General features: G+C 39.0%; 2 protein-coding genes across 3 annotated transcripts in view; one reads left to right on the top strand and one right to left on the bottom strand.

Annotated features, from left to right (window-relative positions):
• Positions 1 to 2,190: 2,190 nt before the first annotated feature.
• ttc22 (tetratricopeptide repeat domain 22) lies at positions 2,191 to 6,664 on the bottom strand. Of its 2 annotated transcripts, XM_032524945.1 has the most exons (9): positions 6,578 to 6,664; positions 6,205 to 6,493; positions 5,512 to 5,812; positions 4,785 to 4,840; positions 4,591 to 4,706; positions 4,328 to 4,446; positions 3,917 to 4,078; positions 3,389 to 3,541; positions 2,773 to 3,309 (listed from the first exon to the last, which is right to left on the bottom strand). In XM_032524945.1, the coding sequence occupies exons 2-9, from the start codon at positions 6,465 to 6,467 to the stop codon at positions 2,773 to 2,775; spliced, it is 1,707 nt and encodes a 568-aa protein (XP_032380836.1). In that variant the 5' UTR covers positions 6,468 to 6,493; positions 6,578 to 6,664. The 2 variants fall into 2 exon arrangements, with proteins under 2 accessions (XP_032380837.1, XP_032380836.1); XM_032524946.1 differs by lacking the exon at positions 6,578 to 6,664 and having other exon boundaries at positions 2,191 to 3,309; positions 6,205 to 6,467.
• Positions 6,665 to 12,220: 5,556 nt separating this feature from the next.
• lurap1 (leucine rich adaptor protein 1) overlaps positions 12,221 to 15,928 on the top strand; it is a 12,331-nt gene continuing 8,623 nt past the window's right edge. Inside the window, exon 1 of the mRNA XM_032524959.1 lies at positions 12,221 to 12,934. Within this exon, the coding sequence (XP_032380850.1) occupies positions 12,722 to 12,934 (213 nt within the window). The 5' untranslated portion in view covers positions 12,221 to 12,721. The remainder of the gene's footprint in view (positions 12,935 to 15,928) is intronic.

The raw sequence follows: 15,928 nt of genomic DNA, 5'->3' as shown, positions 1-15,928 counted from the left end.
TCTTTTCTAATATCTCCCACTAGCTCTGAGAAGTCCAGTGAGCTGAATGAGGGGACCTTATCCAGTAAAATCTTTACACAGCCACTGTTTATTTACAGTGTCTATTTGTTTGTATGCATCAACACATAATTCTCTTATCGCGTTTCTTTTTTCATTTTCTTCAAACACTACTACACCGTCCTGTTTCTTTATGGATTTAATAAATTTACTTAGAATTTGCTCATGATATTATCTGCGCATACCCGAACATATTGCACATGCACAGAACGGATCACGCAGTGTCGTAAATCTGTGTTAATCAGGATATCCTCTGCGCATACCCGAACATATTGCACATGCACAGAACGGATCGTGCAGGCAGGACTTATCGTGTACCGACAATCCCGACTTGCTCTGACGTCATGCATACGTAGGCAACAATATTCTCACAAGAGCAAGGCGGCTGCAGTTCTGAGACGCAGGCAGTTGCAAGACCCAGGCGGACTCAGAGCATGCTGGGAAACGCCGGCCTCTCAGCTGATTTAACAGCTGATTGGTTCACAATCGACAATTTTATTCGGCTATTAGAATTCCCAAATAAAATCTTTTCTTTGATATATTGTCTTTTTTTTTTTTAAAGTAACAGTGTGCAATATTGGAAACGACATGTAAAAGCCCCTATAGCCCTAACGTGAGAATAGTGCAGAGAGTAGATAATCTTTCGGTGTCTGGCTAGATTTTTTTTTTTTAATGGTGCGGTTGTTCCGGGCACACACTCTGCACTTGTTTGTTAAAAACGCAGTCATAAGTGACAATCCTCTCCGACCAATCAGCAGTCTGCAGGTTTTTACGTCACCTTTTGGTATTACCTCAGCTTGCTTGGAACCTCAACTGACTTATCGACTGAAAGGTACCTGGTAGCAGGTCCCAGGGACTTTTTTTCGTAATGGAAAACCAAAAAAGAGTGGTGGAAAAACACCATCAATGGGGTAATATATGAGATACACAGTTGGTTCCATTAGCGCCTGCACTAAGATAATCAGCTGGTAACGCTAACTCGCCCAATGTTCGACCCAGGTGAAAAAAGCATCTGGGGAGTTGTTTGGCACGAGGTTGTGGTGCAAAGGACCCTTGGGTGAAATTATTCCGAACCATCAGTTTAAGGTAAAACTACTCAATGCAGACATGTCCTCACATTTTGAAAATTATCAAAACTATTTTTATCAACCAAAGTATTTTGATCATTTAATCAGTTCAGCTTTACTTGTAGGCAAAAATATTGTTGGGTAGTTTAATTTATGATTTAAAAAATCCTATTATAAACTACATACATTTTGTGTTAAAAGTATTAATTTGTCAAGTAAAGAGTATCTAAAGCTGTCAGATTAATTTAGTGATTAAAAAAATACAATATTTCCTTCTGAAATGTAGTAAAGTAGAAGTAGAAATTGTCATTAAAAGAAAAGACCTGATTTCTTATTAACAAACTTAAAATATTACCCAGTTAGTAGTCACCTCGGAAAGCTGGGAAAAGAATATGCCTTGTATCTTGACCCCACAGTGTTGTCCAATTTTAGATCAGTCTCTGATCTGCCTTTTCTCTCTTAAGGTTTTGGAAAAAGTAATTTGGAAAATGGGAGCCTCTCTGTCATGATTGGTGACCTCTCCTCGTCAGCTGCTTCTCTCTCTTGTGGGGTACCCCAGGGTTAATTTCTTGGCCCCATCCTGTTTTCCTTATATATGTTGCTTTTAGGGGCTATTATAAGAAAGCACAACCTGTAATTTCATTGTTATGCAGTTGATTTGCAAATGTATTTGCCTATGAAACTGAATGACAGTGCCGTTCTGAACTCCCTGCTTAGTTGTATTAATAATATTAAGTTGTGGCTTTCACAATACTTCCTAAACTTAAACAAAGCTAAAACTGAGGTTATCCTCTTTGGTACTTCATGCAGGCCAAACAGTCCAGCTCTGAGTTTGGGAGCTCTGGCTTTATATCTTAAGCCAGCTGTCAAAACATTGGAGGTTACTTTTGATTGCAACATGAAATTTGACAAGCAGATCAGCAATGTTGTTAAAATTAGCTTTTTCCGGCTTCGTTTCCTGGCTTAAGTTAAGCCCTTCATTAACAAGCATGATCTAGAAAAGGCGATCCCTTGCCTGTTGATTTGGAAACTGTTGCCCGTGAGTACTACAAGACTACATGACAAGTGATTCAAAAACTAGTCTTTTATTCATAGCCAAAAACAGAACCTTTCATGAACCACCTAATGGTGTGTACCTGTGTCTTCTGGTCAACAGTGGTACAGCATTGAAATATCCCACTCAAAGAGAGGTAGCGTGATATGATTTACATATTACAGTACTATGCAGCAATAACTACTTGTGGAGTCATTTCTACAGCCACTGTGGAAGAGCCAACAGGACATCTTTTCTGCAGCCATTTCATTATGAATACACCCAACCACTCTTTTTTTCAAGTCAGCAATGATCTGAAAGGCTGCGATGATGAACATATTTTGCATTGCAAAACAAGCTTGAAAGGAATATCCTTCCGTGCTTTAACACTGTAACTGTAGGTTACTCTGTAGATCAAACCTTTCTAAAAGTTGTTCCTTAAAAAAAAAAAAAAAAAGAGTTAATAGTAAGTTAATAGAAGAATTACAGTTTAAAAAATACAGTACACCGCTGCCGTTCATTTTTGTCTGTGAAATGCTGTCAAGAAGTTAATTAATTACTGCCTGTTCTGGTTAGGTCATGCATATATATGTCTACTAAAGTCACATTTTTGCTTCATGTACAGGAGAAAGACCTAGCCATTGGTCTCTTCTTAACAAGCTGTTTAGGCACCACTGTTTCCAGAAGCCTCCTCACTAGGTCCAGTCTGCCTGTCTTGATCAGAGCCCTGGATAACTCTGTGACCTCTGCTGTGTGAGTCCTGTAAAGGCACCTCAGCTCAGACTTCACAATGTCCTCAGGGTACCTCTCCTCAGCCTTTCGCACCCACAACTCCAGTTGGGTGGTGGCTAGGCTTGGGTCAGGGCCTCCCTGCATGAATAGATTCAAGAGTGCCTGTAGGAGGCAGCGGAGGGCTGTGGTGTCTGTGCTCCCTGGTCTCTCTAACTCCACAGCCTGTTTGAAGCAGTCTGCAGCGTTCTGCTCCTCCCCCTTCAGCAGGAGGCAGCGTCCTCTGAGCACGTGGAGGTCTGGCAAGGTATCACCTAGTTCAAACTGTAGGGCATGGGACAGACTCACCATCGCGCTGTTCACTGCTCCTTCATCCACCAAGAGACTCTCCTGGAGTGCATCTACACCCATGTAGTAGTACACCTAAAGGCACAGACATAGATTAAAAAAAATATTGCTGTAGAAAATCACTATATATTGCCCACTAGTAGTTTGTCATTACCTGTGCCATCTCCAGGTGAGTCCGCAGACATGGACGTACAGTCAGGACCTTGTCCAAGTCTTTTCTGGCCTCAGTTAGTTTCTGTCGGTCTGGAATTCCACCTTGACCATGTTTAGCCTTCTCTAGGTCCCTGGCGTAGAGCATCATATTGATCTAAAAGGAAAACGTCCAGTACCAGTCAAAATTTCGGACACGCTTTCTCATACACTGTGTGGCGTGTCCTAACTTTTGATTGGTACTGTACATGAAAAATGTGCACTATAGACCTCCTTGTTTATCAAATATATAGAAATGATTACTTTATGCAACATGAGTATAAACTTAACTTTAGTCACATAAACTAAATACAAATTCAGTCCACAAATAACCATTTATAATTAACACCAGTTCAGTGTGAATATGTGAATGCTGTGCATCTTTCAGACAGTTTAAATGAATGCAAAGATTAAAGCATTAAAGGGATTTCAAATGGTAATTGACTGAGTTTTGCCAGCTTGGTTTTGGCCATAACTTGACCGGCTGCAGTACCTTGGCCCGGGTACAGTATGCCTGCCAGTTGAGCTCTGGGTCTGGGAGCACGTTTAGGGCCATGTTGCAGATCCCTGTGGCCATCTCATGTTTGCCCAACAGAAAGAAGACCTTTGCCAGGAGGTTCAGGGTGAATGTGTCATCACTGGCCAGGTTTATGGCCTGAGGGCACAGACAGTCATAGTGTATATTATGGTGAAAATATGGAAATATGAATACATTAAAACTATCTTGAAACAGATCTGTTTCTGTAAATGTGTGTATTTCCATTTGAAACAGGTTGTCGGTGGGGATGCAAAGGTTTCTTCAAATGGGGTAAAAAGGGGAAGGTCAGGTATTTAAAAAAAGCTACGTTAAAAAAAAAATACCAGTGTAGGTGTGGACTAGGACTAAATGTGTGAGTTAACTTACAGTTCCATAGCAGGATAGTGGATCAGAAGCTGAGTAGCCACAGTCATGTACAGACATTGGCACAGTAGTGAATTCTTCCTTTCTCTCCAACATGATGCCAACGTAACACCAGGCAAGAGCTGAGGGGAGTGATCCGAATCAGTTTTTTTTCTTCTTTTTTTTTTTTTTTACCAGGTTCTACTTAACTGCAATACTCTAATGTCTCTAAATGTACAACAGAGCATATATATTCATAGAGAAGCAATAACCAGAAACATGTTTACCTTTGTGTTGTGGTTTCTCAGATTCTAGTGTTTCTTTGAGAAGCTTCAGTCCCTTATTGTAGTGAGAGAGTCTGGAGTATTCAGAGTCCTCTTTGGTCTTTACTATCTGATCCAGTCTGCAGGGAGAAAATGACTTAATACACATTACACATTAAGTGGTGTAGTGGTTATCTTGTGATCATGTTGTTTCTTACCGTATATAGATGGTTGCCATTTTAAAAGACCAGCTTTGTTTTTCCTCTACTGGTAGCTGAAAAACAACAAATATGCTTTACTAATGCTTTACTAAAGTGACATTTGTTGTGCAGGAATACATATTTAAGTTTTCAGGTACACATCCTGTGTAGAATTGTTTTGTTAGTTTTATATCCATGTCATTGTGAGTTAAGTTTTTCACCATACAACATCGTATTGTTTACACAAGCCTACTGTACATATGTATTGACTCACCAACAACTGGTGTATGGTTCTGGGTGAATATTCCACCATAGGTTATTTCTAATCCTTACCTCTGTACCACTGTGCTGTCCTTGTGTTTTATTTAAAAAGATATTAGGTGTTTTTATTACAGCTTAACCATCTAACGGCAACTTAAACCCATGTCGTCACGTTTTCTTCTAATGATGTACATGCATTGAAAACAATAAACCGATGTTTGAAAATTAAAATTGTTTGAGCACAGCCACATCCTATTACTTCAGTAAATATTTGCAAGTGAAATGAGTCATAGAAGATTAATTAATCATATGCTGTATATCTAAGGATTACCAACACTGCATGGATAAAATACCAACCAATGAAATGCTGGAAGGCTATGAGTCATTGTTTCAATGCTCTTCCTTACATTTACAATTTACATAATCCTAAAATAAAATACAATCATTTACAGATTTATTTGGAGTATTACTGTATGTATCTCACCAGCTGACCCCCATAGTCCAGGGCTCTGTTGTAAAATGTCAATGCTGCCGTAAGTCTGTCTCTCAGGTCGTCCTCACTGTCTATTTCTACGTCGTAGGGATAAACATAAGCCTGCTCAGCCAGGCAGCGGGCCGCCAGGAGCCTGGTCTCTTCCTGAGAGGCCTCTCCACCGTCTAAGCCCATAAGGTAGGAAACTTTCTCCACACACTCGCCTGCATCCAGCTCTCTCCCCAGCTTGTCGTACACATAGCCCAGGTTGGCCCAGGCATTGAGGTTCCCAGGGTTTTCTTTACAGATGCTTCTGGAAGGCCAAGAGACAGAGAGATAGTATGTTTGTTATGCAGCTTACTAAGTTTGTGGCCCAGCCATTCAAAATCTGTCAACTAGTGTGTAAGATCACTGTGAGCTTATGGTTTTAATTTTTGTTTTTTTACTATAGTTGGCAGAAGGTCAGGTTGTGCTTTTGTGCTGCCTTTTCCACTGGTTTTGAAGGCCCCTCATGTGGTGGTCATTGATCTGCTCACATAGTTTAAGTAGGTACTGTGTATGTATAGTAAGACACATTTCAACCTCTGTGGTGTTCAATTCTAAAGAATGCTACGACGTTAAACATAAAACCACATCACTAGTTGAGATCACATTCCTAATGAATATTCTGCCTTTATAAACTACTAAATGACAGTGTATCCTCACCTGAATATTTCTTCAGCTGTCTCCAACTGTTCCAGGTGAAAAGCCAACAGACCCAGCAGATTTAGGACAGCGTACTGTAGATATCCAGCTTCAGCCTCTAGCTCGCCTCGCAAGCTCTCCTGTTTTAGGTAAGTGTCCCTGTGTCTCAGCTTCACAGGCCCAACAGGATCACAGTTAAGGTTGAGGTCCAGGTGGAAGTGGCCGGGGATGTAGTCCATGTCCTCCATGAGAGACTGAATGTCCTCTTTGCTGTCTGCCTCCATTGCCTTCTGCTCTGTCTCTACACCTGCTGTTTAAAAAAAGACAATAAATACAATAAGAAATACTGCTTTCATATATTTTATATTACCTATGATTCTGCGCAAGAAAATACCTTGTCCTCCTCAGCCTGCAGTTCAATCTATTATCTAGTGACAGAATTCACCCAACCACTCTTGACACACAGGTTCAAACGGGTCGAACAGGTTGGGCTTGGGAGTGACTATAGGGAGTGGAACAGCTAGTGTAAGGGTGAAATAGTGAATAACTATGGATACATATTCTACCCACATTTTTTTTATTGCATCAACTCTTCTTTTTCATTCTCATCCATGAATTCAGAAATCTCAATAATTATCTCTTTAAAAAAAAATGTCTCCAAAAAGCTATTGTGTCACATGGTTTGCTTTTTGTTGCCTTTTTCTTATTTGGCTCTGCAACAGAACCAACAACTGTCCCAAAAGTCCATTCTGACAGTATGTAATTATTTATGTTTTGTAAAAAAAATAGTTTTGAAGTCTTGTTTGGGAGATTGATTCAGTTACTCTCTGTCCCTACCTGTGTCAACTGTTAACAGAAGAATGTGAACCATCAGCAACAGGGTGACTGGGGAAACACTGGAGGAAACTCAATGAAACTTCTGCGCTAGTACTTTAATCAATGACTATCCATTTCGTTATAAAGAAATAGTTAATTGAAAATAATTTTGTACATGTCAAGTTGTAAATATCATAGCCAATTCTATTCTATTCACACAGGTGAAAAGGTCTATTCATTGCACAGTTCATACTGTTAATACTGTTCATACCTTATGTTGTATATCTTTAAAGGTGCAGTAAGTAAGACTTATAAAACTTTCAGTCATTTTTGCTGAAACTGACCCTATGTTCCAGTAGAACGACATGAGGCAGGTAATTAAAAAACAAAAAAACAAATCTGGTTCCTCTGGCACCACCTACAGCCATTGATGCATCTCTGTTGAGATGCACCAATCAGGGCCAGGCGGGGTGTGTAACTGAGTGTCAATCACTGCTCATGCACACACATTCATTCTCACTTGTGACGGGAGGGGCTTAGGAGACCGTTTTTTGGCTTTAGCAGAAAGAGGGGGAGAGACTGAGATGTTTTGGCTTTGTCCTGGATCGTAGCAATCCTATTTACAGCACCTTTAAATATTCTCAAATATCCCCTACTATTTATTATTTATATTTTTATTATTTGCCCAGATACAGGTACATTACTCTGCATTTTACTGTTTTTTACAGTTCTGGTTGGATGATAAACTGCATTTTTTGTCTCTATACTTGCCCGCAATGACAATGAAGTTGAAGCTAATCTAATCTAAACTAAAAAAAAAAACAGCCAGCTGTATGATGAGCTGTTGACCGAACATGTAAACACCTCCTCTGCAAAAAAGTTTAACAAAAGGAAATATTGACTGTGAATCCTCACTTTCCTGCAAGTGACAATGCTATCTTCGTAAAACCTACAGCTACACACATGATACACGTTTTGGTTTTAGAATGGTTTTGCATGCAAATCCAAACTCTTCTACCAGAAGGTAAAATTGGATTGTAATAAACAATTCTAACAAGAAGGACAGGATGTTAAGTATTTTAAACCAACTAGCACATGCCATGTCTCCATGGGCTTTACAAACCCACATCAAAAGTGGTACCCAGGCAGGTGCAAGCTCTCTAACAACACAGGGAAAAACTCCAAAGAGCTTCAGCACATAAGAGACTGTTAGAGAGATAATTCACAGAGAGATAAACCATCCTCTGACAGCTGGGGTACAATCTTAGCCATAGATAGGAACAAATTATATACAAAAAAGTGCAGGATTATATAATATGTGCAATTTACAGGACCAATATACAATATGTTCAAATTGGTGAGACCCAGGAGCAACTGTTATATGTCATATAAAAAATCCAGAAAGGAGAAATACTCGATACAGGTTGTCTATTACTTCACTGAAAAGTCCATTCTCAGTGTGCTCAGGGAAGGTTTTAAATTTCCACATCCCACCGTTGTAAGATGCATACTGGGCCGTATTTGGCTTTCAAACTAGTCACAAATTCCTGTTCATTGGAACAAGTCTTAAAGTGACAATTGAAACCTGTGAATACACCATTTTGCATAGCCAAGGTCTAACAAAGAATTAAGTAATAACAAGGACAACTCTTTTTTTGGAGTGGAGAGGGACTTCAAAAATCAGATAGCTGTTTCTTCACTGTCCTGAGTACGACAGGGGCACAGGTTGCAAGGATAGGGGCAGGAGAGTGATCAGTTAAATAGTTACTCAAAGATGGAGGAGATCCAGGCTTTCTAAACAGTTCAGAAATCAACAGCAGTCCTGTCTGAAAAGGCAGAAGTTTGCATGAACCGATCCTAACTAGCAGCAATGGACCATCAGCACATAGGTCACGAGAGGAGTACTTATAATAAATGTGCATGTTTTTAATGTGGTTGAAACTGAATAACCTGGAGCATATCCACACAAATACAGAGAGAAGAACTAAACTAAACACGCACAAATGCCTCAGTCAGTTTCGAACAGTGCTGAACCACCTATGTCACCCCCGAAACAGATTCAGAGTTACTGTCAGAGGGTGTTGCATAATGTACATTTAGTACTGCAGTTTTCCTCATGGTGGGCAGCCTTTTCGATTTGTGTGTGGGTGTACAGAAATCGGAAAAGTTTCTCCTCTCGACAACCGTTGCCATGGTGGCCATCATGGATACCAGGCTGATTGCATAGTAACATAATGGTTACAGACGCTTGTTTGTGTGGTTGTGCACCCTCCGAGTCAAAGACCGAATATACAGCATTTTGCTCATAAAGGCTCTAGTTTAGATGATAGATTTTGCATCTCAGCAGCCAGAAGGGAAAACAAACGTATTCTGGGGAAACATGTTGGCCCCTAATAATCCCTCTATTTTAGCAGTAGGAATCCACTGTAAAGTAGGATTAGGATATGTGTCCTACATACTGATAGCAGGTCCTTTTTCCTTTCAATCTAACCCCTTGTTAACCTATTTAATTGTTTTGGTGCTTGTCTTAATCTTTGGCACAAAGGACAGTGCATAACTGATGGAGAATATTATACAGACAGTCAGGGATGAGAATGGAAAGAATTCCTGGGTATATTGTGAACAGTATGGTAAGCAAAGATGGCAACCTCGCAGTATCAAAGTTTTTTGAAATCCTTCTCTGCAGAGACATTACATTGACAGGAGTATAGCGGGGAAATTTGGGTCCCCTCGCGAGATGTGACACTAAACACAAAGGATCATAGGATCACAGGAACCCCTTCGGAATCCAGACTTCATACCTTCTCTCTAAACTGACCTCCGCTCTGTTATTAATGCCTTTGATGCATTCACATTCACCATTTGTGTCTGTTCCAAAGCATTATTAACAGTGGAAGGACCTAATGATTAAGTATTATAGTCTTTGTTCTCCATGTCAAACTGAAGACTGGTATCCAGGCGCAGTAGCTCTTCTGCAATATATCACAAAGAGTAAAACAGCCCTAATCCACTTCAGACCCTGAATCCTGATTTTAAAGTATTGTTATTTAATGCACATGCCCCCCCCCCTTTTTTTTTGTACTGCAGACTCTCCCTTTATCCATTATTACCCTGAGACACACTTGTATATATAATTAGTGTTCATAGCTGAAATACCTCTGCCTTTCTAAACCACCTCATTACTGTATTTCCATTCTTAGTCAGCTTCTCTCTGACAGCTTGAGTGAGTGTTTGTAGTAAAAAGCAACTCTTCAGCTCTCTAGAGGCCTTCTCTGAATGCAACTCACACAACCAAACATCTCTTTGTATTGTCCCAAGGTGTAATAGTATGTTTGCCCATACCATCTTCAGGAAATCTTAGCAGAGCAAATCTGCCAAAAATGAAGACTATCGATATTTATTTTCATGATTTTTTTCATCCGTCATCTGTCAGCCTTATGAACAAAGCCCCAGACCCCCACTGACATTGACTCCAACGATTTTATACTTCATGTACAGGCTTGCTTTACAGTACATAATGGATATGACTATATCATGTAGCCTATTTATGCTGGGTTTGGTTTTTGTGCCAAAGACTGTTTGGTGTAAAACTAAACTGAAGGAATTACACTTTTATTTGTTATTGTTTTTTTTTTTTAATTAATAAATGGGCTACCAGTTTATTTAATGGTCTAAACATAGGTCTAACTTTTTATAGTTCATAGGTAGCCTATGTTGAGATGAGTAAATAGTGGTGTTTTTAGGGGAGGAAAAAAATGCACGAACCCCCACAATTTGACATAATGTGCTTTTTCACATTTCCTACACATACCTGTTCCCCTCAACTCCTTTGTTAATATGCACTACCTGTCACATTGGGTTATGTTATGTTTAGCCCAATTTCACCACCTTGTCCTGTTGCTTTCATGTTTGGTAATCCTCTCAGAAAGATGCTTGAAATTCTTGCTCACCATTCCTTTGTAACACTCCTTTCTGACAAGCTAACATTTTTTATTGGAGAACAACTCCATGTTATATGCGATTATTTTAAGTAGAGGTTTAGTATAACAACTGGTGGGCACCAAGGTGTTTAATCTCAAGCTTTTCTTCAACTGGCAGCAGACTTTTAAATGTGTGCTGTAGAACATAATCCACATCTTTAATAAATATATATTTTTTACCGCCAATGATGACAACTGTACTTGGTCCATTCAAATTGCAGTGTGGCAACAGGCGGGGCATCAAATTAATGCCATTTTTATAGTTTATAGTATTATAGTATTTCTTTTGCTGCACTGTAACTTTTATTCTTGTGTTTTATGTGTCCTAATGTTTCTATTTGTTTTTAACTGTCTATTCATGTGTTTTATTAGTTTTTAATACTTATGATTTTTAACTGTTTGTACTTGTGTTTTATCTGTTTAACTGATTTCGTGTAAAGCACTTTGAATTGCCCTGTTGCTGAAATGTGCTATACAAATAAAGCTGCCTTGCCTTGCCATTTTGAGCATGCGTATAGTTGTTTCCCCCTTACTCTGGGCACTTGTGAGCGTGCATGCAGCTGTCCACATATTGCGGTCTCTTGAGCCAAGCACATTTAAAACATAATTTAAAAACTATTAAATCAGCTACTAAGCTTAAATTGTAGTAGGCCTATCCATAACAGCAGGAACCAATATGTTATTAATTTCTTGTGTGCTAACAATACCACTAAAACTACACTTTATAAAGTAGCATAATAGGCTACGTGAACAAGTTACATTTACTCAAGTAGCCTACTGTACTTTTGTTTTGAGGTACTTGAGTAATTACATTTCCTGCACTCTGTACTTTCACTCCAGTATGCCTACATTTCAGAAGGATATTTATTCCTAATTTTTACTCAAGTCCACTACACGCTTGGTACTTCAAGTAAATAGTCGACATTTTGATGCTATTTCATTTAGCCTACTTAACTAAAATGTTGAATGCTGGACTTTTAGCCTACTTGTAACTTAGACAACACAATTGCTACTTTTACTAATAAGAACATGATCTGGGTAGGTCGACCCCCCACGACTTTGTGCTAAAGTAGGCCTGCTAGAGTAAATGTAGCCTACTTAGTTACAATCTACCACTGTTTGTTCAGTTCAGAATTTTTTATTTTGGTAGTCAACAATATTCTCACGTGTTCCTTTTATGCGTATTTTATTTTGAAAGGAATATCAGGGAAACAACGATGTTATTGCAGCTGACTTGACAGTCTGGGGTCCCCTCTCCTCTCCCACTCTGCGGCTGCTGGTCGCTGTCATGCAGGTGGAATCTGCGCAATGTAGCTCAGCATAAGAATCTCCAACCCAACCAGACACATCAGCGGCCTGCAACGCTCATACACCGGGCACTGCACTCCGGAGATCAGGCTGTATTTACCGCTTTGGAGCAAGCACTTAATAGAATGGAGAATTTGAAGATCTTCTTTCTGCTTTCACTTGATGATCATCAGTTTTTTTAAATATACGGGCATTATAATTTTTGACACAGATAAATCAAGAATTTCTTCAAGCATTATTCTGCTGAAGTAACACAGTGTTGTGTTGATGCTGAGGTTATTTTTCTTTCCTGGCGCAGTCTAACACAGCTGGAGTCGCATAGGATGCCATACAATCCTATAGGAAGTGACTTTCGCAGCTTACCAGGCAACAAATTCCAAGAAACGAAAAGGACGTAATCTTGCGGATCTTTTCACTTTAAACACACGAACACGATGGATGAAGGCACTGCCAGCGAGACCCTCCCAGATCTGAAAGACATAGAGGTGAAGATCGGCCGGAAGACCCCCGAGGGTTTGCTCAGGTGGATGCGGGAAGAGGCGTCCTCTCTCCGGGGAGACGCCAAGCTGACCACCGCGCACGATACCTGTAAGGACACGGGGAAGAAGAGTTTGGATGAAAAGATCAGGAAATTGAAGATGGAGATGGTAAGAGTGCTTTAGTCGAGAGTGCGCGCGTGTGTGTGTGTGTACGCGCGCACGCACAGGTTGTTGATCGTGTGGCAGACTCTTTCCAGGTTGTGGCATTTAATGAAGTCAGTCACCACAGCATTGAGATATAATATTGATTGAGAAGAGAATGTGAGCCAGCCAGTTCTGCTACATTGGAGCCTGTTGTGAATATTTAAACATTGTAGCATATCAGTTTATAATGACTCAGAGATGGTTGAAAACTATGCAGCACAGTCATTGCCTAAAGCTGTAGCTACAAGCGAGATTAGTAGTAGCCTAATATTAGTAGTAGGCTATTGTATTAGCTAGATTAATTTATGAAAAACAACAGTTTTAGTTACAGTACCAAAACAACACCAATGTTATTATTTGTTTTTGATAGAACTGCAAGCTAAATCATAATAACCACTACAAAATTGTAGCCTATTTTTTTGAACATAATATGAACCAACAATAAAGATTCTGTTCCCTTAGGCTTATATTTTCTTTTAAAGAATTGTAATCAAGATAGGCAGGATATAGTACAGTTAAAAAAAAAATCTACTTGTCAGTGCTCTCTGGTGGACAAACTATGTTTCTAACACTGCTTCCAATTTAGTTTGGCATTTATATACTGCAGTATATTGTTACCTATGGCCAACAACATAGAAACCGATAACAATGTTTGCAATAAGATAATATTGGCTTGGATGATTTATCAGTCTAACTCTAATTGGTACTCCCTGAAACTAACCAATGTTTTTGCTTTGATTCATTGGGACTGAATAGCAAATGCATGGTATTTTCAATACTGTAGTCTGTATGGTGAATATTCAGCTAAAGCCAGCAAGCCGCTTAGCTTAACAAATCGACTGGAAACAGCTAGCATAGCTTTTTTCAAGGGTGGTCAAATCTGCATCTAAGTCGTGTAATGAATTATACTGTGACACAACGGTAACAATTATAGAGTTACAAACAGTTATATTTACGCACAGTATATACTCTACATACATATATATATATATATATATATATATATATATATATATATATATAAGAATTTTTAAACTTTATGTTGCTGAATAAAATGCATCAGTGATATCGGTCATTTGAAGGCTGTTCATGCTCAGTCAAAAATTCAAGATGCTCCTTACCATGCCAACAGCTGCAGATGGTTGCTCGGAAATTAGTTGACCACCTGAAGGCCTGCACAAATGTGAGGAATTCATTGTCAATCTATCGTCAGATGGTTAATACTCTAATTATACCATTTATGTACATTTTTACTTTTTCTCACATATGACAATACTTTATTTCTATAGGCTGAATACTCTGGAGTTTTGGTGTGATATACAGTATTGGTAGGCTACATTAATATATCCCATTAAAATATATTTTAGTTTGATTTATATGTGAAAAACACAAATTTAATGATTTTCACATGTAGAAGTGAACTGCAATTTAACTTATTCTTCTCTCCAGACAATTTGTTTTGTTTTTGTTTGTTTAGACAGCAGATCATTTCGTGTTAAGCAGTGGTCAATTTGTTCCATTAAACAAATATCTCTCTTACTTCTTGTTTACATGGAGCCTTCTCCTCCAAACAGTAGAGGCCTGTATCAGTAATGCGCCACTCTTCTGTTGTTTAGTTTCCCCTTTTGTGATCATGTCATACATTCTTATGGTTGCAACACTGCCACCACACTCCCAAACAAAGCAAGCTGTCTTCTGAGAGAGTTGCTCAAAAACATGTTGGTTACATTCAAATAGCCTAAACACATTATCAGTTTGGTCGAGCGTTAGAAACATAAACATATTTCACTCCAGTGTCTTAGCAATGCCAGCTCATAAAGCTCGTAGCCCAGGCCCTTTAGAATTGTGATTCCTAAATAGGAAAGAATACTCTTTCTCCACTGTAATTAAACGTTTCCTCATTAAACATTATCAGCTTCACTTTTAGGAATGTGAGCTCATGGATTTATCTGAATAGTTCATTTGCAAAAATAGATAAAAGCAATTCTTAAAATGAATGAATCAATGAATAAATCAGCAATAGTTTGGTTGATTCCCTTTAGTGCTCTGTTTCCCCTTACAGTCGCATAACAAATCCCACTGCTTGCAGCATGATGGCATGCAGGGCCGTTTGACAGCTCAATATTTAAAAGCTAAATAAATGAAATACCAGGGAAGAAGAAATGTATCTGAATATGATATTGGTGGTGTAAATTTGGATCCTTTCAGTGACATCATCAGGCCCAGTTTTGTCCGTTGAAACAGGCTGATATTTAGTCTCCAAGCTTTTAATCAAAAGCTTTATGAAATTATTAATTAATGACAATTATTAGGGCATCAAAATGGGATTGTTCCAGGTGCAATATGTTATATATTTACTGTAATAAATCCAAAAATTACCCCAATGTGTCATCAATTATTAAGGAAACACGCTAAGTTGAAATACTATCTTTTCTGACAAGAATGCTAATGCCAGTATCTTTGTTTTCCATTACGTGACGGAATTTCTGTTTGTGTTTTGGTCTGTGTGTTGTTATCAACTGCCCAGTTTGACAGCCAGGCTGGGTTGCTAGATGGACTTGTAAAAACGTAAACCTAGCACGCTGCAGTTGTAATGTTAGGACAGCCATGAAAGCAGCAAACAAACAAAAAGGATCAACAGAGATAGATTCTACCCAACCTTAAAAAAATGGCATGTTTCTAACGGTTGCATAACCAGAGACGTAACAAACCCTGGGTAAATATTGGAGATGTATTTGAAAGATGGAGACAGCTTCGAGCCTAAAAGGACGCCAAGTTGGCTAATTTCCTCCTGAACAGGCAAACACTAGCTTCAGGCTAATTTATCACGGCTACAAGGGACGGGCATTTTATTTCATTTCAACATTCCAGTACTCACATTGAATTATATAGATAGGAGTACCCAAGTCAGTTAGTCGCAAAAAGAAATTGAGACACAGCCAGTAAAGTGATCCCAAC

The sequence above is a fragment of the Etheostoma spectabile genome, chromosome 9 (assembly GCF_008692095.1).
Source record: "Etheostoma spectabile isolate EspeVRDwgs_2016 chromosome 9, UIUC_Espe_1.0, whole genome shotgun sequence".
NCBI classification, from domain to species: domain Eukaryota; kingdom Metazoa; phylum Chordata; class Actinopteri; order Perciformes; family Percidae; genus Etheostoma; species Etheostoma spectabile.
This window is presented reverse-complemented; position numbering and strand designations above follow the sequence as displayed.